Source organism: Heteronotia binoei, chromosome 5 (assembly GCF_032191835.1).
Source record: "Heteronotia binoei isolate CCM8104 ecotype False Entrance Well chromosome 5, APGP_CSIRO_Hbin_v1, whole genome shotgun sequence".
NCBI classification, from domain to species: domain Eukaryota; kingdom Metazoa; phylum Chordata; class Lepidosauria; order Squamata; family Gekkonidae; genus Heteronotia; species Heteronotia binoei.
Window position 1 is genome coordinate 30,224,022 of NC_083227.1, and position 21,446 is coordinate 30,245,467.

The 21,446-nt window shown below is 46.6% G+C and overlaps 1 protein-coding gene across 1 annotated transcript in view; it reads right to left on the reverse strand.

Annotated features, from left to right (window-relative positions):
- Positions 1-18,119, reverse strand: part of LOC132571273 (zinc finger protein 436-like) — a 54,264-nt gene extending 36,145 nt beyond the window's left edge. Inside the window, exons 1-5 of the mRNA XM_060238027.1 lie at positions 17,987-18,119; positions 15,260-15,741; positions 14,657-14,771; positions 13,278-13,348; positions 12,973-13,099 (exon numbers count right to left, since the gene is read on the reverse strand). Coding sequence (XP_060094010.1) covers positions 12,973-13,099; positions 13,278-13,348; positions 14,657-14,771; positions 15,260-15,682 — 736 coding nt within the window. The 5' untranslated portion in view covers positions 15,683-15,741; positions 17,987-18,119. The remainder of the gene's footprint in view (positions 1-12,972; positions 13,100-13,277; positions 13,349-14,656; positions 14,772-15,259; positions 15,742-17,986) is intronic.
- Positions 18,120-21,446: the final 3,327 nt, after the last annotated feature.

Sequence of the window (21,446 nt, forward strand, 5' to 3'; positions counted from 1 at the left end):
CCGGGGCTTGTATTGTAGCAGCACCTCCTTTGTATATTAGGCCACACACCCCTGTTGTAGCCAGTTCTCCAAGAGCTTACAGAGCTATTAGTACAAGGCCTACTGTAAGCTACAGGAGGATTGGCTACATCAGGGATGTGTGGCCTAATATGCAAAGGAGCACCTGCTACAAAAAAGCCCTGGGCAGAGCTCAGAAGTGATTGCATATATATAGAAAGAGAAAGAGTCAGTCAGCACTGAACTCTCAGCAGATTGACAGCAGTTAACAGTCAGTCTTGGTCAGTCAGTAGTCAACAGAGTCTGAAAAGCAGTCCTCTGACTAAAATCCCATCTAGTGTTGTTACAAGCATTAAGATTCTCTAGAAGAAAAGTAGAAATACTTAGAGGGCATATTAGGGGCTAGAGAGAGAGCCAAAACTTAATATGGTCAGAGTATTACAGGAGTAAGAGAGACAAAAGCTGTCTGAAATTTAAGAAGAGAAGGGAAGATTTGAGAGCAAGGAGGGTGTGAAGTGAAACGGTGACACTTTAGTAAAAAGATTATTATTCATTAAAGAATTAAGCTATAAATGTCTTAAAACCAAAACACAAAGTTTTATATTATCCTGGAGTCCTGTGATACTAAATAATAAGAGTCTTATCCTTGGGGCCACATAGTCCAACGAAGAAGCCTTAGAGCTTGGGTGCCAATTCTGTCAGGAACGTTAAGTAAAGCGTTTGAAATTAAAATTTGTAGTGGTGGCATTACACACAGAGCAAAAGAGAAGTTGTGACAGTTGTTGATGACGTGGTGAATTGTTTTGAACTGAGGGCTGTATATGACCACTAGTGGCATAGAGATTGACACCTGAGGGAATTAAAACATTGGAGCATAAGAAACTATTATAACAACATTAAAGTGCTGTAGTGATGGCAGCAGTACAACAAATCATCAGACATTAAGTGTTCAAATCCTCCAGTTACAAATTAGATCAGGGGTCAGGCTTCATGGTGACTGGTGCTTTTTGAATCAGGCAAATTTCCAGATTTAACTATCAAAAGTTCGGTGGAAGAGCTCCGTCTTGCAGTCCCTGCAAAATTGTATAAGATTCCGCAGGGCCCTGGTGTTCTTGGGACGTTCATTCCACCAGTATGGGGCTGTGACCAAGAAGGCCCTTGCTCAAGTCACAGCTAGCCTGACATCCCTGGGGCCGGGAATCGAGAGAGTTTGAAACCCCAGCTGTAGCATTCTCTGGGGAACATGTGGGGAAAGGCGATCCCTTAGGTATGCACGTCCCTAGCTGTATAGGGCTTTAAAGATAAGAACCAGCACCTTGAAATGAATATGAATGAAATACATTTTCAGCAAAAACCAAAAATAACATAGCAAACCCTACATCTCTCCCCCACCTTGCCCCCTTAAAGGATGCCTGCCATTCAGAAGCCTGTAAAAGCCATGACAAACAAGAGAGCCTTATAGTGCCTCTGGAAGATCTCCAAGGAAGGGCCCCGGTCACCTCTCCTGGGGGGGCCCTGGTGAATGGTGCACCTCAGATCGGTTGGGTGCCAAAATATCAGTTTTCCAGTTGTTCTTAGAATGCTTCTGAACTCTTCTTTTCTGTGGGAGAGGTGTAGAAACCTCCCATTTACAGGAGGAAACAAATCTAAGAAAGAGATGAGATGTCGCTAGGCTTAAACATTTGGATGTGAGTTCCTTTCCTATCTATGTTTCACACATGTTTCTGGAGTTGCAGCTGCTTCAGTGGCTGTGAGAGTGTATCTGTTCTGGGAAAGAAGGGGTGGGGAGTGTCTTTGCTGACTCTCCATCGATACTGTCTAGACCAGGGGTGTAAAACTCATTTCTTATGGGGGCTGGATCTGATATAAATGAGACCTTGTTGGGCCAGGCCATATGTATACCTATTTAAGATTAGATAGTAGGGATATAAACTTTATAAAGGACACAAACACAATTAAAGATTTTTTTTTAAAAAAAAAACTTAAACCATGCTTAAAATATTAGTGCTCATTGGTCTTAAAGGTGCTTTCTTTGTATGTCTCCCATGGGATCCAGGGAATTTGGCAAAGGGAGCTCTGACTCTTTCCCCTCCTCCCCAGGGGACAAGGAAGCAGAGGAGCCTCAGCCAATGGAGAAAATAGAGGTTTTGCTCTGTAGCTTGAGCAATCTGTGTGACTGAGCAAGCCTTGCAAAGCAAGCTGTGACACAGAAGGAAGCAAGAGAGAGGGAGAAGGAAGCAGATGACAGCCAGTTGCTCGGGGGCCTGATAGGAGCCCTCCAAGGGCCTGATTTGGCCCCCAGGCCAGATGTTTGACACCCCTGGTTTAGACGGTGGGATCCTTCTATGCCAATTAGGCAAGATGGTAATTGGAGGCATCATCCTCTGGTGGTTCTGGTCCTGTCTGGCTAATCAGTCTCCAAGTGGGCCCAGGGCAGCAGTCCCCAACATTTTTGGCACCAGGGACCAGTTTCATGGAAGACAGTTTTTCCACGGACCTGGTGGAGGGGGGGACAATGGTTTCGGGATGATACAATTGTACATATTATTACATTGTCATCAATGCTCCCTGTAAGCTGTGGAGTCTTGTAAGCAAAGAAATTCTACTTTGTGAGCTACTGGCATTAAAGCTGTGAGCTACTGCATAAATTAGGTTTTTCTGGGGGCATTCTTTCTGAGCTAAGACAAAAATGTGTGAGCCAAAGGCTAAAAAACTGAGAGCTAGCTCACACTAACTCAGTTTAAGAGGGAATATTGATCGTAATATATAATAAAATAATTATACAGCTCATGGCCTGGTTGCTAACTTGCCATGGACAGATACCAGTCCGTGGCCCGGGGACCCCTGGCCTAGCGGACCCCTACTTGACATGTGCCACAGGGCCCCAGAATTCTCTCTCTTGTGCTCCATGCTTTGGATTCTGGAACATTCTGGGGGATTTTCTGAATGCCTCAGAGGTATCTTTGCTTGCATCTCTGTTCAGTTCATAAGGAGTCCTTTGTGGTGGGCAAATTATTAATACTTCATTGCAGCAAAGGATGGATCTCTTCCGTCCCATGAACACTGGTGGACCAAAGCACTTTCTGAAGGACCTGATACCACTAAGTCTTTGGAGAAGTCCTGTTTCATCACCAAGAACCAACACTCCACAGATCCCTTAGATTGTGCATGGGAAGGACAGCTGTGTTGCAGCATGAAGTCTGTCAGAGCAGTGACTGCCTTAAATTCTGCTGACGCAAAACTGGGACTCTTGTCTGTGTGAACTGCCTGTGGTGTGCGGATACTGATATAATGCCATAGAGCCATAACCAAAGCCCTGGCAGTCAACTCCTTCTGGACAATGACCCATGTAAATTTGGACAGAGAAGCTACACTGACTAGACCGGGGGTGGCCAAACTTGCTTAATGCAAAAGCCACATGGAATAAATGTCAGATGTTTGAAAGCCACAAGACATGGGTGTCAAATGTTTGAGAGGAAGGAAGGAAGGAAGGAAGGAAGGAAGGAAGGAAGGAAGGAAGGAAGGAAGGAAGGAAGGAAGGAAGGAAGGAAGGAAGGAAGGAAGGTGGGTGTAGGGCAGGGAGGAGGGAGAAGTGGAATGAAAGCAATTTTAAATGCATTCTCTAAACCACTGCCTGACTTGGCTTGGGAAAGTGATTGAAGGAGAGAAATGCATTCTCCAAGCCAGCTGTCGAGGCAGTGGAGGCTTCGAGCCGCACAATATGTATGAGAAAAGCCACATGTGGCTCCTGAGCCACAGTTTGGCCACCCCTGGACTAGACAGTATTTATAGCCATGTGCCAGAGGCAGGGGCTCCATGTAAAGAATCTCAAAAGGCTGAGGGTCTTTGGGAAGGGTGCCTGGGTGAGTGTTTGTCTATGGTGGATGGATTTACCAGCAATGCTGATTTGCAGCTATCAACAGAGTGGCCAGGTTGGGCCACCAATATTTACCATGGAGCACAGTTTAGTGATGCAAACATGGGACATTATTACAGCACCCCTGCATCATCCAGCAAACTAGAAGTCAAGCTGAGCAGGCCTCACTGTGCTCCAAGCCAGCATGAGAGGGCCACAGATCAGTGATGCAAACACTGGGCATTATTAGATCACCCACCAAGTGTTGTAGCAGATACACCTCACAGGGACACAAAATTCTGGGAGAATGTTTTGTGGACTTATTTGCATTGCTACATGGGGTAAGGTGGTGTTTATAGCTCAAGGTCCCATCCCAGGGTAATATCAAGGTACAAGGTGTATGGCTGTGTGTAAGTCAGGTGCCATTCACAGAGACATTCTGTTCAGTTGGGAAGATTGTTCTTGAGATGGAAACCAGAGCATTCTGTTTGTCTTGTACTTGGGATAGGCCACCATTTACAGCAGTAGTCAGCCAAAAAAGTTGAGGTCTCTAGTCCAGGGGTGACAAGCATGCGACCCAGAGGCTGAATCAGGCCCCCGGAGGGCTCCTATCAGGCCCCCGAGCAACTGGCTGCCATCTGCTTCCTTCTCCCTCCCTCCCTCTTGCCTTCTTCTGCAGCACAGCTTGCTTTGCAAGGCTTGCTCAATGGCACAGGAGCTACAGAGCAAAACCTGTTTTCTCCATTGGCTGAGGCTCCCCTTGGGGAGGAAGGGGGAAGGCAGAGCTTGTTTTTCCAGGCTCTCTCAATCACACAGCAAAGCTACTGAGCCAAGCCTCTCTCTCTTCTATTGGCTAAGGTTCCTCCCCCTACCCCCTGGGGAAGGAAGGAAAGAGCCAGAGCTTCCTTTGCCCAGTTCCCTGGATCCCATGAGAGAAATACAATGAAAGCACTTTTAGAACAAGTGCTAATGTTTTAAGCATATTTTAAGGGTTTTTTTAAAAACTGAATTGTGTTTGTGTCCTTTATGAAGTTTATATCTCTGCTACCTAATCTTAGACAGGTATACAAATGGCCTGGCCGACATGGCCTGGCCCAACCTGATATGGCCCGGCCCAACAAGGTCTCATTTATGTCAGATCCGACCCTCATAACAAATGAATTCAACACCCCTGCGCTAGTCCATATTTCTTCAGGCCTTTCACTTCTAGCTTGCCTCCTCATGGTGCATCCTGGATAACACTAAAAAGCTGGAATTTCTGGCTGCCAGACAATCGTAGGATCTCCTGGTTACACTACACATATGGAAACAAACGAACAGTCCTTCTCAGGACTACAGGAGAAGGACTATAGGAGACAGCATCCAAATCTACCAAACAGATACGGAGGGTATAAGCAAGTCTAAATGTCAGTAGTTCTTGCAAAAGGTGTAATGTATACAAAGGGTAGTTAAGCCTCCTGCCTGCTGAACTTCATTTTTTGACACACTCTGTTGGGACTGCCTCGGTTCTGAGGGTCAGAACAGATTCCCTGTCGCCCATGGCTCCAAGCCCTCTGGAGACCCAGTATGGTGTAGTGGTTAGCAGCACAGGCTCTTATCTCGGAGAACAGGGTTTGATTCCCCACTCCCCCACATGTAACTGCTGGAGTGACCTTAGGTCAGTCATAACTCTCTCAGAGACGTTCTCTCGTAAGCAGTTTCTGTCAGAAATCTCTCGGCGCCACCTACCTCTAAAGGTGTCTATTGTGGGGAAGGGAAGGGAAGGGAAAGGAGATTATAAATCACCCTGAGATTCCAAGTGAAGGGCAGAGTATAAATCCAATCTCTCCTTCTTCTTCTCAGTTCCATGATAGCTTTCAGAAATGTCAGTAATTGTTTGGAACTTTGGTTTTTACGTATTGATGATAAACATGAACCTTTTTTTCAGCTGAGTTCAGACTGTCTCTGAAGTCATTCTTATGTGACACCATTTGTACTGACAGCAGGTATGGTATACTATTTAGAGCAGGGATGTCATCCATGTGGCCTGGGGCCTGAATCAGGCCCAGAGGACTTCTATCAATCCCCGGAGCAACTGGCTGTCCGCTTCCTTCTCCCTCTTTTGTTTCCTTCTGCATCACAGCTTGCTTTGCAAGGTTTCCTCAACCGCATAGAAACTACAGAGCAAAGCCTATTTCCTCCTTTGGCTGAGACTCCTCTCTTAGGGAGAAGGGAGAGCTTGCTTTGTGAGGTTTCCTCAATCGCAGAGCAGAGCTACTGAGCCAAGCTTCTCTTCCTGCTATTAGCTGAGGCTCCTCCCCTTCCTGATCCCCTGGGAAAGGAAGGAAAAAGCCAGAGCTTCCTTTGCCCAGTTCCTTGGTTTACACGGGTGAGATCATTGTTGTTAGCTGCTCTGAGCCCGTTAGGGGAAGGCGGGATATAAATGCAGTAAATAAATAAATACAAAGAAAGCACCTTTAAGACTAATAAGTGCTATTGTTTTAAGCATGTTTTAGTGTAATTTTTTTTAAAAAAATAAAATCATTGTGTCCTATATCTCTGTAACCTGGCATTACATTTTACGGCACACAAAGCCCGGCCCAACAAAGTCTCATTTATGACAGATCCAGCCCTCATAACAAATGAGTTCGACATCCCTAATATAGAGCATCAGGCTAGGATCTGGGAGACCAAGTTCAAATGCCATTCTGCCAGGAAATTGGCTTCTGACCTTGGGCCCATTGCATTCTCCCAACCTTATGAAATATCACAAGGCATTTTGAGTTTGTGTTGGGGAGTTAAATGGGGTACAGTTAAACTCTAGACAGTTTTAAAAGGTATCTTACATTTCTAGAACATAAGAGAAGCCATTTTGGATCAGCCCAATGGCCCATCCAGTCCAACACTGTGTCACACAGTGGCCCCCTCCCAAAAAAACCCCCCAAGTGCCATCAGGAGGTTCACAATTGGGGCTAGAAGCCCTTCCACTTTGCCCCCCCCCCCCGCAAAAAAAGCACCAAGAATACAGAGCATCACTGCCCCAGATACTTCCAACAATACACTGTGGCTAATAGCCACTGATAGACCGCTGCTCCATATTTTTAATAAGAAAACTGAAAACAAAAGCCCCCTGGGACTTTGACAAGCTGTGACAATTTCACCCACTCTCAGGATTCCTTTCGTCTTCTTCTCTGCTGAACACCCACCTCCTTTTCTCCCCCCCCCCACCTACACAGGAAAGGATGCCACAAATCACAAGTGGCGGGGGGGAGGGGGGCAGAGCAGTGTGGTGATGTGTTAAGGATAATCTTCCTGAAGCTGGCATTAGGAAATTTTACCTGTTTGGGTCTTTGAATTAACCCCACCTTAAGGTTTTTGCTTCTAAACTTCTGTCTGCATTAGGGCCAACGTTATCTCTTTGAACAGCGCTTTTCTGTAACAAATCCCCATAAATCAAAAATATGTTTTCAGCTTACAGATACATTCCTAAACAGGATACTCAAGATTGCTACAGCACAAACATTGACTTCAGATTCTGATGCAATAATTCAGAGCAAGAGATGTCAATTATAAAACACCGCTAAATAAAGGCAATACTGTTAATGTTTTAAGCATGTTTATATTGTTCGTAAAAAAAATCATTATTTAGGTTTGCCAGAGTTTATATCTTACATTTTATGGCAGACATGGCCCAGCCTGACAAAATGACATTAAGGACATGTCTGGCCCTCGTAACAAACAAGTTTGACATCACTGGGTGAAGCAGTTTAACGATTTCTCCTTGTGTGGTTCTTAGATTACTCTGAAAAAGGTCACAAGAATGGAATCTCCTTCTACACTCTGAGCATTCGGAAGACTTCTCCCCGTGTGGATTCTTATGTGTTCTTGAAGACTGCATTTCTGACTGAACCTCTTCCCGCACACCGAGCATTCAAAAGGCTTCTCCCCTGTGTGGGTTCTTAGATGTCTTTGAAGACTGCCATTCTGACTGAATCTCTTCCCACACTCTGAGCATTCAAAAGGCTTCTCCCCTGTGTGGGTTCTGAGATGTCCTTGAAGACTGCCATTCTGACTGAATCTCTTCCCACACTCTGAGCATTCAAAAGGCTTCTCTTCCCCTGTGTGGGTTCTGAGATGTTCTTGAAGAATGCAACTGTGACGGAATCTTTTCCCACATACTGAGCATTCAAAAGGCTTCTCCCCTGTGTGGGTTCTCATATGTACCTGAAGAGTGCTACTTTGACTGAATCTCTTTCCACACTCTGAACATTCAAAAGGCTTCTCCCCAGTGTGTGTTCTAAGATGAGACTTAAGACCGCTTTTCTGACTGAATCTCTTCCCACACTCGGAGCATTCAAAAGGCTTGTCCCCTGTGTGGGTTCTCATATGTACCTGAAGACTGCCACTATGACTGAATCTCTTCCCACACTCTGAGCATTCAAAAGGCTTCTCTCCTGTGTGGGTTCTTAGATGGTTTTGAAGTTTGCCATTACTACTAAATCTCTTCCCACATTCTGAGCATTCAAAAGGCTTCTCTCCAGTGTGGGTTCTTAAATGCTTTTGAAGTTCACCACTATGACTAAATCTCTTCTCACACTCTGTGTATTCAAAAGGCTTCTCCCCTGTGTGGGTTCTTAGATGTCCTTGAAGACTGTCACTCTGACTGAATCTCTTCCCACACTCTGAGCATTCAAAAAGCTTCTCCCCTGTGTGGGTTCTTAGATGTTTTTGAAGATTGCGACTCTGACTGAATCTCTTCCCACACTCTGAACATTTCAAAGGCTTTCCCCCTGTGTGGATTCTTTCATGCAGAAAGAGCTGTGATCTGTATCTGAAGTACTTTCTGCACTGGAAGCATTTATATGCCAACATTGTACTCTGCTTTGGAAAATGGCTATTACGTTTTCCTCCCTCTGAAAACGTCATTCCAGACTCTGAGAATACAAATAGTTTCTCTCCTGAGTGAATCCTTTGGTGTCGAACAAGGTCTAATTTCTCTGAATAGGTCTTCCCACAGTCTGAGCAGTTGTAAGATTTCTCTCCAATATGTATTCTTTGATGTGCACGGAGCTCTCCTCTGCAAGTCATGATCTTTCCACACTCCAGCCGTTGATGGGTCTCTTCTCCACTGTGCATTCGTATGTGGTCATTATACTGGGATTGATCTGAGAAGTTCACTCCACAAGCCAAACACTTGTATGTGTCTATATCAGTGTGAATTAGTTCTTGGAAATCCCCCTTTTGGGAAGGAATGGGTTTACAATTCTTGACTTTTTGGGTTCTTTTCTTTCTCTTAGGCCCAACTTGATTTTGGAAGTTGCCTCTCAAGTCTTCATCTGGCAATAGAGGATGCAGTTCCTCACCCTCCTCATTCCTCTGATCATCCCCAGCTGGAATCAAGAAAGAGATCCTGTTAGAACCCACCCAAGGAGGGCTGATCTGCACCTCAAGTTCCATCCACACTCCAAATATTTCAGTAGCTTCTTCCTGCTGTATACAGAAGTGTATGAAAATATACACTTTAAATGCAGGTTAAATCTCCTGGATAAAAGACGATTGCTTTGGACTCTCCACGTGTTTGACTTCTTTGATGTGAAATAAGGGCTCTTTTCACACTAAAACTCTTTTTACTGTGCAAACAATTATATTGTTTGTCTCCTGAGTGAATGGGTGCCTACAAAATGAAGGTCTTTGCAAAGGCCATGCTTTCACTTTCCCTGGAGTGGATTCTCTAGTTAGGCTGGAGGCCTTTGTTCCTTGTCTTTTTTAAATGACCTTTCTTCTTGGCCTGGGATATCACGGAAACCCCTTGCTTGGCTAGGAATGGGCTTCTCCCTCCTCTTACCTGTGTGGCTTCCCTCCTGCCAGTGTGGTCCATCTCCATCTCCCAGGTTTCCTTCAGCATCTTCGTTCTCAGCTTTTCCCAAAGGGAGCCCCTGGAATTCACCAGCTGTCTCCTCTGCACCTGCTGCTGGAAGAAAGGAAGCGTTTCAATCAGCACCCAGGCAAGGAGCCAAGATACCACTCAGGCACTGCTCAGGAATGGGGGTGCATTTCTATTATGAGATCTTTTTTCCTCCCAAACGGAGAAGCTCGTCATTTCTTATCCCCTGCCAGGCTCTTCTGTAGAGCAGTTCTTATCTTCTGCCTACTCATCCTCTCCCCGGACAACCCACGTGCATTTGAAGGGGAAAAAATGGGAAAGAATCATTCCCCCTCGTTTCTGTGGAGACCAGGCCTTGTGAGGAAAGGCTGAGGGACTTGGGGATGTTCAGTCTGGAGAAGAAGAGGCTGAATGGTGGGGAGGGGGAGGGACATGATTGCTCTCTTGAGGTCTTTGAAGGGCTGTCCCTTAGAGGAGGGCAGGGAGCTGTTCCTGTTGGCAGCAGAGGAGAGGTCTCGCAATAATAGGTTTAAACGAAGGTGGGAAGGTACCGGCTGGATATTAGGAAAATTATTATTACAGTAGGAGTTGTTCAGAAGTGGATTCGGCTCCCAAGGGAAGTGGTGAGCTCCCCCTCACAAGCAGTCTTTAAGCAGCAGCTGGACAAACAGTTTTTAGGGATGCTCTAGGCTGATCCTGCATTGAGCAGGGGGCTGGACTAGAATCTAGTCCAAACTGCAGCTCAGGAGCCACGTGTGGCTCTTTCACGCATATCGTGTGGCTCTCGAAGCCCCCACCACCACATTGAGGAGGCATGTGTTTAAATCTCTTCTCCACGCAAAGCCAGCCAGCAGCTTGAAGAATGCATTTAAAGTTAAAGTTGCTTTCTTCCCACCTCTCCCTCCTTCCTCCATCTATTTCCCTCCCTTTCTTGCAGCTCCCAAGCCTCTGACATTCATGTCCTGTGGCTCTCAGACATCTGACATTTATTCTATGTGGCTCTTACATTAAGCAAGTTTGGCCACCCCTGGACTAGACAGCCTGGATGGCTTCTTCAGACACTGTGAGACTCTTTCGATTGTCTGCCCTTGACAATTAAACACAAGAAGTTCTCAAAATACCTCTTCCTTTGCAATGAATGGGCTTCTCTCTCCTCTCACCTATGTGGCTTCCCTCCTGCCTCTGTGGTCCATCTCCATCTGTTAAGTTTCCTTCAGCATCTTCATTTGTGGCTTTTTCCAAAGGGAACCCCTGGAATTCCCCAGCTGTCTCCTTTGCACCTGCTAATGGAATAAAGGCAAGAGTTTCAATCAGCACCCAGGCAAGGAGCCAAGACACCACTCAGGCACTGCTCAGGAATCTGTGTTTCTTTTATCCGATCTTTTCCCCTCCTGAATTTAGAATATGGCCACATCTTATCCCTGCCAGGCCCTTCTGTAGAGCTCTTTTTATATCCTGATTCTCCCTCCTTTCCCTAGACATACCATAAGGAAAAAAGTGTCAAAGAATTGTCCCCTTTCTCCATCTCCATCTGATTTCCCATGCATCTCTTTTGATTCTTTGTACTTGATGATTAAATATGAGAAGTTATCAAGATATCCAGTTCTTCAGTTGCACTGAGAGTTTTTGCAGACCCCAGAGCCAGGAGGAGCTGGTTTTCAGCCTCGCCAAAATACATGTTTTACCTGGGGATGGGGGGGGGGGGAAGAAAAGCTAAGAGCTCATCACATGAACCCCACAGTTTAAAGGGGGACCCCCACAGTTTTTGGAAAGGGTGCCATTTGTTGGGGGAGCAGGTAACAAATACTGAGAAAACCCACCCTGCAGTGCAGGGCCACCTTTCTCAAGGCCAGAGCCAGTATCTTGCTACTTCTGAGCCGTTCTCTGCACCTTAGCTGGGCTAGTCTATTGTCAGAAATGGACAGACAGAAGACAGGCTCATCAGGCCTCAAGGTCATTAACCTTTTATGGTACCAAAAGGCCCTCTGGAACCCCACCCCAAAGGGACTTGCAGGTTCAGAAATTCCAGATAAAACTCCAGAAGTTTCTGTCCTGTTCCAGTCTCCCAAAACACTTGCAACCAGTGATTTTTTTTTGTAGCAGGAACTCCTTTGCACATTAGGCCACACCACCCTGATGTAGCCAATTCTCCTGGAACTTACAGTAGGGCATGAAAGTTCTTGGAGGATTGGCTACATTGGGATGTGTGGCCTAATATGCAAAGCCCTGCTTGCAGCCAGAGTTCCCTGTAAGCTGCACAAGGCGGCATTGGCGCACAAGTTCTCAGCAGGCCACTCACAGGTTTCTGTTCTCTGCTCAGAAACCATGGAGAATGGGGGCACCTCCTTCTGAGGCCCATAGAATTGGACTCTCTGGCCCAAAACTTGGGGAGGTTCTTGAGGGGAGGCACCAGCAGCTGGGGCATAAATCTGATGCCCCTTTCTCAAAATAACAGCCCCATCAAAGCTCCAGATACCCCAAGATTGATTCTCTATTATAGTCTATGGAGCATTGACTGTAATGGTCCCCCTGGGCTACAATGGAGTCAGAGGGCAATAATTCTCTTGCACACACCAATTATGCTTTTCAGTATGATTCATAAACTTCCTTGAAGGGGAAAATGGGATATGTATTCCTGAATAAACAGTAGATTGGGCAGGCTGATAACACTGAGGCAACTTCCTGTTTGTTTAGTTAGGCAGGGTTCTAACAGGGTTTGTTCCTCCTCTGTTACACTTGACCTGTGATGCTGGTTGTCATATTTCGCTTTTAAACAACAACAACAAAGTAGATTCCAAGAGGTTCTCCGCCCAGAGTGCTGGTATGTTTTCTAAGACTCACTATACAACAGATCTACTAATACAGTGGACTGGGGTAGGGAGACCTGTTCCCCAGAGGCCAGGCCTACCAACATAGTGGAAAGGGACAGGTACATCTGGTCGTAGGAGGAGGAGGATTCTGGATTTATACTCTTCATTGCCTCAAGGTGTCTCAAAGCAGCTAACAGTCTCCTTTCCTTTCCCCACAACAGACACCCTGTGGGATAGGTGGGGCTGAGAGAGCTCTGACAGAAACTGCTCTTCAGCAGAACAGTTCTGAGAGAGTTATGACTGTTCCAAGGTCATTCCAGCAGTTGCATGTGGAGAAGAAGGGAATCAAACCCAGTTCTCCCACATAAGATGTGGGCACATATCTAACAGCTACAACTGTCTCCCTTGGCAAGTGTGCACCCTTGGCACCTAGGAAAGATCCTTACCCAGAAAGGCCATGTTCCCATAGTTCTCCTTCATGACTTCCCTGTAGAGAGCTTTTTGGCCTGGATCCAGCAGGGCCCACTCAGCCAGGGTGAAATACACGGCCACCTCCTCAAAGGAAAAGCGATACTGCAAAGAAAAATGCAGATTCTGTCATTCCAGGCCGAGACTACATTATCCACAGGGGCATTCTGGGAGGGCGCAGGATGTAGCGTTTGGTTCAGAGTCTCCCTCTCCTCAGTCAGCCAGGACCAAAAGCCTCCTTGAGAAAGGAGGGGGGATCTGTCCTCCATTCTTCCCCCCTTACCTGGACCAGAGGTGGAGCAGCCGTTTCCACTCCTCTCCAAAGATTTCGGCTCGACATCGTCTCTTCACTGCCTGCAAGGGAGACAACATGGAGAGGATGAATGATTTGCTGCTTTGAATTCTGCCTCACACATTCCTGTTCCCAGGGTTGTCACACATTGTCTTCTTTACGCTCAAGAAAATTTGTAATGACTTTTAGTTGAGTGTGGGAGAGGGATGCCCAGCACTTCTGTGGGACTTGAAATGTGAGCCCTGGAGCTCAAAAGGTTGTGGCATCCTTGCTGAATGAGGCCAAAAGCCCAGGCATGCCATTCTCCCACCTCCTGCACCTCCATTGTGTCCTGGAGTCCAGTCTGGCAGGATATATAGAGGGGACCGGAATTCATTTTGCAGGACAGGTTGCCATCATGTCCAGCCCAAAGCCCAGATGTAAACTGAATGCATCAGCCAAGGCTCTGGAAAGCAGAATATGACCAACGGACTTCCAGAGTGTCTGCTCATGCTCTGAGTTCACATCCCAGTATCTGGATGGAGAAGGCATCAACATGGGATCACACCCACCCCACACTCCATCCTCAAACGTCATGGGATGCCAGGCCATGGCATCCCTAGTCCACTTTCCTCTTTCTGACTGGAAAGATGCCCTTGGAAAGCTTTTTAGCAGAACCAAATTATAGTCCCAGCGATGGGGTTCTAGAGGGTTGCTGCCTCAGAACATCATGGGACGTGTGAGTTTGTAAAATGCTGTACAGTCTCAGCTGAAGAAAAAACTAAGAGTCCACCAGTACCTTAAAGACTAGCAATTTTTTGGTAGGGTATGAGCTTTTGTGAGTCACTGATCACTTCTTCAAATCACAGTGTGAGACGCAGCGGTCCTAAAGTGAACCCAGAGTTATTCAAGGCCAGAGACATTCAGAGGTGGGACACCATTGCCTGCCTCTGCAGAGCAGCCCTGGACTTCTTTGGTGGTTTCCCCTGCAAGAACTAACCAGGGCTGGCTCTGCTTGGCTTCTGAGATCTGATGAGACTGGACTCATCTCAGCCACCCAGGTTAGGAGAACGTGGAGCCTCCATTTATTCACCATGACTAAGAGCTACACCCAGATTTCTCTTCTTGTTCTTTTTGGAGCCATCTTGAGACCCTCCAATGGAAGGAAGGTGAGGGACTCGTATTTTAATTCATGTCAATAAGGATGGAACTGCCTTCCAGGATTCTCTCTACTCCCCCTTAAAGTGAAGTAGCCGTCACTACATCCTCAGGCACTACATCCCAAAACTCAAGTCTGTGTAGTCTACAAAAATATTCTGTCCTATCTTGAACCTTCAGCCCAACCATTTGACTAAGTACACCAATCCCATCTGGGCAAGGGAAGCCCTTACCACTTGAGAGAGCATCTTGGGCATGTTCCTGGGCCTGCGCCCTCTGACCTTTCTCTGATGGAGGAGCTCCTTCCTCAGAGAACTTGGCTTCCATCTTCGTGGATCGTCCCCAAATCTGAAATAACAGCAAGGGAGGCAGGTAAGAGAAGGAATGAAACAGGCAGAGGAGACAAACCGTGACCCCCTCCCAGTCTCTTCATCCCTGCATCCAGCATCAGAGCTGCTTCAACCACAGGGGCAAGAATCAAAGTTCTTCCCATCTTACTGAAATATCTAGAGGTAGAAATGTCCAAGAAAAGATGGGAATAATACACTGAGGAATTTTGGATAGTGAAAGGAAAGCTGCACTGAGACCAACTGAGAGAAACAAACCATCAGGAGTCGACAGAGTATCAATAGACTCGTTCCAAGGTCCAGAAAAAAGAGGTCCCTCAAAATTTTAACAAGAACATGCTAACAAATATGGAAAGCAGAGCTACGGACCACAGACTGGGAATGCTGAATTAACACACCAATTCCAACAAAAGGAGGCATCAAAGACTGCAGCAACTACTGAACCTTACCATAAGGTCATTACTTAAACGAGTGAATGAAACCCCTCACCTGCTCTGCCTGCCTCTTCTCCTCTGTCTGACTCAGGAGGAAACCTTCAGCCAGGGCCATCGCCTGGGAAGTGGTCTCTGGCCCACATCCTCTGACCCAGCACTGCATTTCCTGAGGTAGGACAGTCAGGAACTGCTCCAGGATCACCAGGTCCAGGATCTGCTTCTTGGTGTGCCTCTTCGGCTTCAGCCAGTAGTTGCAAAGTTTATGAAGCTGCTTGCAAACCTCTCGGGGCCCATTGGCCTCATGGTAACAGAACTGCCGGAAGCATCGGCTGAGTTCATCTGCGGCCACAGTGTCCTGAGCCAAGATCTCTGGTGCAGCTTTTTCCCAGAATTCAACACCACTCCCTGCTTGGATGGGATGGGGCCCTGTCCTCAATCTCTTCCCAGTTCCAGGACTTTCTGGGTCTTCTTCTTTCATCTCCTTCCTCTTTCTCTTGGGTTGCTTCTGACTACGGAAAGACACTTTTATTCACTTGCCTGTGAAACAGGAGAGGGAAAATATTTTTTAAAAAGCAGAGAGGAACCTAAAGAGAACGGAGTTATATCATTGACCCTGGTCAAGGGCAGTGTTCCCTCAAAGCCAATTAATTTGAACTAGCTCACAGTTTTTTAGCCTCCGGCTCACAGATTTTTGTCTTAGCTGAGGAAAAATGACCCCAGAGCAAACTAATTTATGCAGTAGCTCACAGCTTTAATGCCAGGAGCTCACAAAGTTGAATTTTGGCTTACAGGACTCTACAGCTTAGAGACATCTAAGTGTATCAGGGTTGCCTCTATGCTATACTTTGTGGATCAGGATTAATTTCATTGTGTTTATGACATAATAAGTATTAAGCTTAGAAATAGATGTTTGTTTGGTCCTTCTCTATTTAGCTCTTTAAAAATCTGCTGTGGATGTTCTGAGCTTGGTCTCCAATTTCTGGGACCAATCTGTCTAGTGGGTGCCACTCAAGGTGAATTGGAGCCCAGGACAAAGCGACAGGGAAGTGCTTGGCCACTGCAGATGGCTTCTCAAGGGGTCAGAAGGGCTGGGCAAGAGCTCTGCCCCAGCAGCCAGCAGAGGGGAAGGGAAACAGAGGCCTCAGCTGGCCTCTCCAGGTCAGGGCACAGGGGCTGCTGGGGGGAGCTGGAGGAGGCAGTGAGGGGGCAGAGGTCCTCAGTGTGGGAGAAATTTTCTCTTTCTATAGTTCATATGCCTTTCCCATAACTACAATTTCCCAAACAATATGGTGTTCTCAGGAACCAGCACATGAGACCCAGTAACACCCTTTTATAAATAGATAAACTTTATTGTACTCCAGTCTTCTCACAGGACAGCATACTCATGCTATTAATAAGAAAAGTAAGAACAGTTAGCACACAAATTCATATCATACTTCCAGTTGAAATTCCAGTGCATCTTATACAGTTAAGTAAATTCTTCGACAGTTGGAATCCAGTTAATACATTTTCCACTGGCAAACCTAGGCAGTATAATAAAAAATAGGGACATCACCCTGCCAACAAAAGTCCGTATAGTCAAAGTGATGGGCATCTTATACAGTTAAGTAAATTCTTCTACAAATAGAATCCAGTTAACACTTTTCCAGTCAACACATTTGACGAACTTGGCAGTATAAGAAAAAGTAGAGACATCACCCTGCCAACAAAAGTCCGTATAGTCAAAGCGATGGTATTCCCAGTAGTAATGTATGGCTGTGAGAGCTGGACCATAAGGAAGTCCAAATGCAGAAGAATAGATGCTTTTGAGATGTGGTGTTGGAGAAGAGTCTTGAGAGTCCCTTGGACTGCAAGAAGATCCAGTCAGTCAGTCCTAAGGGAAATCAACCCTGACTGTTCCATGGAAGGACAGATGTTGAAGCTGAAGCTCAAATACTTTGGCCACCAAATGAGAAGGGAGCACTCACTAGAGAAGACCCTGATGCTGGGGAAAGCAGAATGCAAAAGAAGGGGACAGCAAAAGATGAGATGGCTGGACAGTATTACTGATGTAGCAAACATGATTTTGTGCAGACTTTGGAGGATGGTGGAGGACTTTGGAGGATGGCCTGGCGTGACTTTGACCATGGGGTTGGAAAGAGTTGGACTCGACTGTGCGACTGAACAAGTACATTTTCCAGTTTCAATAGTTAGCAGTTTCAGTAATTAGGCTTCATTAGTTAGACTTACTCTAAGTTTCTATAATTGATATACCTCATATAGCCTTATACCTGCTATCTCTAAATTTTCTAAGAGTTTAAGTGCTCAATATCTCTTACCCAAATTCTACTGCAGTTTATATTGCACAAAGCAGGAGTCAAGTGGCACCTTTAAGTCCAACAAACTTTTGTTCGTCTTAAAGGCTTGTTCTACTGCTTCGGACCAACAGGGCTGCCCGCTTGGATCTAGTTTATATTGAAAGTTTGGATTGTGTGGCTTCCCACTGAATGGCGAACTATAATGATGAAGGGAAAGAAATTAAATAACGTCAATGCTCCCCCCTCAGGAAACTGCAGGGGCGGGGAAAGAAGCGGCCAAAGGGCGAGGGCTTTGGGCAGCCCCCTGGGCACGAATCCCTCCCCCGGGATCCCTCCCGGACAGAGAATATTCATCCCCCTTTGCAAAGTCAGTTCCCGCCTTTCAGGCCCGGCAGGGACACCGCGGGCCCTAAGAAATTAAACCACAAAAACCGCGCCAGGATAGCGATATTTCTGGCGTCCAGAGCAGGATTCCAAGGACTTACTCGAGAGTGAAGCTCCCCGGGATCCGGCTGCAGCCGCTGCGAGGCTTTCCTCTCCTGCTGCAACCCCGAAGTCCTTCCTGTTCTCCTCCCCAATTCAGCTGCAAACCCTTCCTTGCCCCCAAGCTCCTTGCTCGGCCTCTCTAGCAAACCGCTCGGCTGCTTTAACCCTGGGAGAGCTGCAGGCAAAGGAAGGAAGGAAGGAAGGAAGGAAGGAAGGAAGGAAGGAAGGAAGGAAGGAAGGAAGGAAGGAAGGAAGGAAGGAAAGGCTTTTTTTTCTGCCCTCCCTCCGCAGAGCAGCGCCCGGGACTCGACGGGACGGGATGGGGCTTCAATCGGAATGCTGCCGCCAGAGGCGCCCCCTACAGCTCAGTGGGATTCCTCTGGAGCAGCGGGTGGCCAAACTGCGGCTGGGGAGCCACGTGTGCTCTTTTGCACACATTGTGTGGCTCCCGAGGGGGGGGGGGCCGTCCCACTGGCCAACTTGGAGAAAGCATTTAAAGTTAAAGTTGCTTTCTTTCCAACTCACCCTTCCCTCATCTGTTTGCGGCTCTCAGACTTCAGACGTTCCTGTCTCGTGGCTCTCAAACATCTAACGTTTATACTGTGTAGCTCTTACATTAAGCAAGTTTGGCCACCCTTGGAGTAATGAAGGGGGACCCCTGAATAATTAATGAATACCCTTATAATAATGAATGAGAGCATGCTTATGCCTTCAAAAAGAGAATGTCTGATGCAATGTTAGAGTCCAGATAGTCTCAGTGGGTGCGGATTCACAGATGTGTAAAGTAGATAACAAAGAGGCCTCAGAGAAGCTTCTTGCTAAAGCTGATAACGCAGGGAGAGCAAGGAGGGTGGAGAATGTTGAGTTAGATAAGCCTGCTTGTTTTGGGTGTGAATAAAAATGGTCTGAATGAAAATAATTTTAACTTAGTTTGGAGGCTTATGGCTGGCTGAGTTCTGCTTCGGTGTTAAAGTAAATTCGTTTCAACACAGCAATGTGCGGACCTCGTTATTTCTCTGCTTCAGTAACCACCCAGGGTTGCGCTCCGTCCTGGGGAACCTGCCCCCACCTTCCACGCTGCTCAGCCGTCATAAAAAGGCGGGTGGGTGCGTGCGGGTGTGTTTCTGGGTGTGTGCCGGGGTTGCCTTCCTCCAAGGGAAGGGGATCTAGGATGGCCTTGGCAAACCTGCCCATTTCCCAAGCCTCCTCCCCTCCATCGGGGTTTCCCCTTGCAGGCAGTGTTTTGGCAGGGCTTCCATTGCGGGGCAGGCTTAATGGGCACCAGGCACCTTGGTGGGAGGGGCTATGCTTGGAGGGCACCCACTGACCCTGAATATCTTGGAAGGCTGCGGTGTTCCCCTACCGGTGTTTCAGCCTTGTTGTGGCTCCTGGAGTCAGATATGTGGTGTCCATTTCTCCTTGGACATAGGGTCTGTCTGTCCTGTTTGCCCTCTGCAGAGAACTGAAGGGCCTTGCTGGCATTTGATGGCCTATACCAGGGGTGGCCAAACTTGCTTAATGTAAGAGCCACATAGAATAAAAGTTAGATGTCTGAGAGCAGCAAGACAGGGAGGAAGGGCAAATAGGTGGGGGAGAAGTGGGAAGAAAGCAGCTGTAAATGCGTTCTCTGAGCTGCTGGCTGGCTTGGGGAAGTGATTTAAAGAGACAAATGCTTTCTCCAAAATGGCCGATGGGGCATGGTGGAGGTTTTGAGAGCCACACACGTTCACATATACTGTGCTAGAAGATGAGCCAGTGAACAAGCCTGAGATGCTGTAGCTGATGTTGTTGGATCCAGGGATTGGGTTGTCTGGTGTCTGTGGCAGCAAAGGTGGCATTTGGGGTTTATTGCAAGCTCTGGTGCCAGTGTCCATGTTCAACTAAGATGTTGTGTTATTGTGGGTGGGTTGTTGTTTGAGGTTGCGGGGTGAGGTGCTTCATCTGTGCACAAGGAAAGCTTTGCTTCCTTGTATTTGTGAAAGAGAACTGTCATTGTCCAGTGAATGGCTGCTGGGATTTTAGAGAGAACATTTACATCAGTACAGAAATGCAAATGGTGGGTTCCAGGTCATTCAAAAATGACAGCAGAGAAGGCAATTTTAATTCAGTATAGAGAGAGTAGTTCTCAAGACTGGTCTTGGAATCATTGCTCAAAAACAAATAATTTAGGTGTCGAGCTCACTTATTATGAGGGCCGGACTGACATAAATGAGACCTTGTCAGGTTGGGCCATGTGTATCATAAAATGTAATGCTAGGTAGCAGAGATATAAACTTTATAAAGACAAACACAATTAAAGATTTTTGTTTAAATCCCTTAAAACATTAGCATTTCCTGATCTTAAAGGTGCTTGCTTTGTATCTCTCCAATGGGATCCAGGGAACTGGCTAAAGGAAGCTGTGACTCTTTCCTTCCTTCCCCAGGGGACCCAGAGGGGGAGGAACCTCAGCCAATGGAAGGAAGAGAGGCTTGGCTCAGTAGCTCTGCTGTGCGATTAAGAACGCCTGACAAAGCAAGCCCTTCCCGCCTTCCTCCCCAAGGGAGGAGCCTCAGCCAATGGAGAAAATAGAGGTTTTGCTCTGTAACTCCTGTGTGATTGAGCAGGGCTGCCAAAGGAAGCTGTTATGCAGAAGGAAGCAAGAGAGAGGGGGAAGGAAGCAGATGACAGCCAGTTGCTCAGGGGCCTGATAGGAGCCCTCTGGGGGCCTGATTCGGCTCCTGAGCCACATGCTTGATAACCCTGATCTAGAATGTTAAAAAAAATTCCTTCATTTTTTATTTCTATAACTAGGGTGTTGCCTTGTTAGGAGGAAGGCTGGCAGCCTTCAAAGGGAGAGGAGGGAATCTGATTAGTGAGGCTCATGACTGTTTTAAATGACCCGGTACACATTTGCCTTCCTTTTCAATTGCCATTTGGAAGTTATGGCAACGGATGTGCTGTTATTACACTTGCACAGTTTGAAAGCTATTACACTTGCATCTGAGTTTGAAAGCTATTCTAGGTGCATAATCAAAGCTTGATTACTTTAGTCCTTTACTTGAAATAGGGAAGCAACCTTCCTTCCTTCCTGATAGCAGAAATTGACTGGAGGATTTCCTAAAGGGGACTTCCATTTACACAACAATTACTTGGTCCCCCCCCTCCCCCGCCATGTCCAGCATGTCATATAGCACTCTGGAAAATCAGTGTAGCCTCCAGGGGCAGGACTTCTCTCACATAAATGTGACCTTTAGAAAAGGACATTTTGATTGAGTTTTTTTAGACATTCATAGAGTAAGTTCATAATTACTGGACCAAATGCCAGGAGGGGGAGGTTTACGGAATGTGCTTGTGGGATTCCTGTTTCTGGCTGCTGTACAATTGTAGTCAAAATGGATCTGTCCAAATTGTCCCTTTGGCTCATGTGAAGAATTCCTGTGGCTTGAGGAGTTGTACATCTGATTTGAATGGATTGGCTT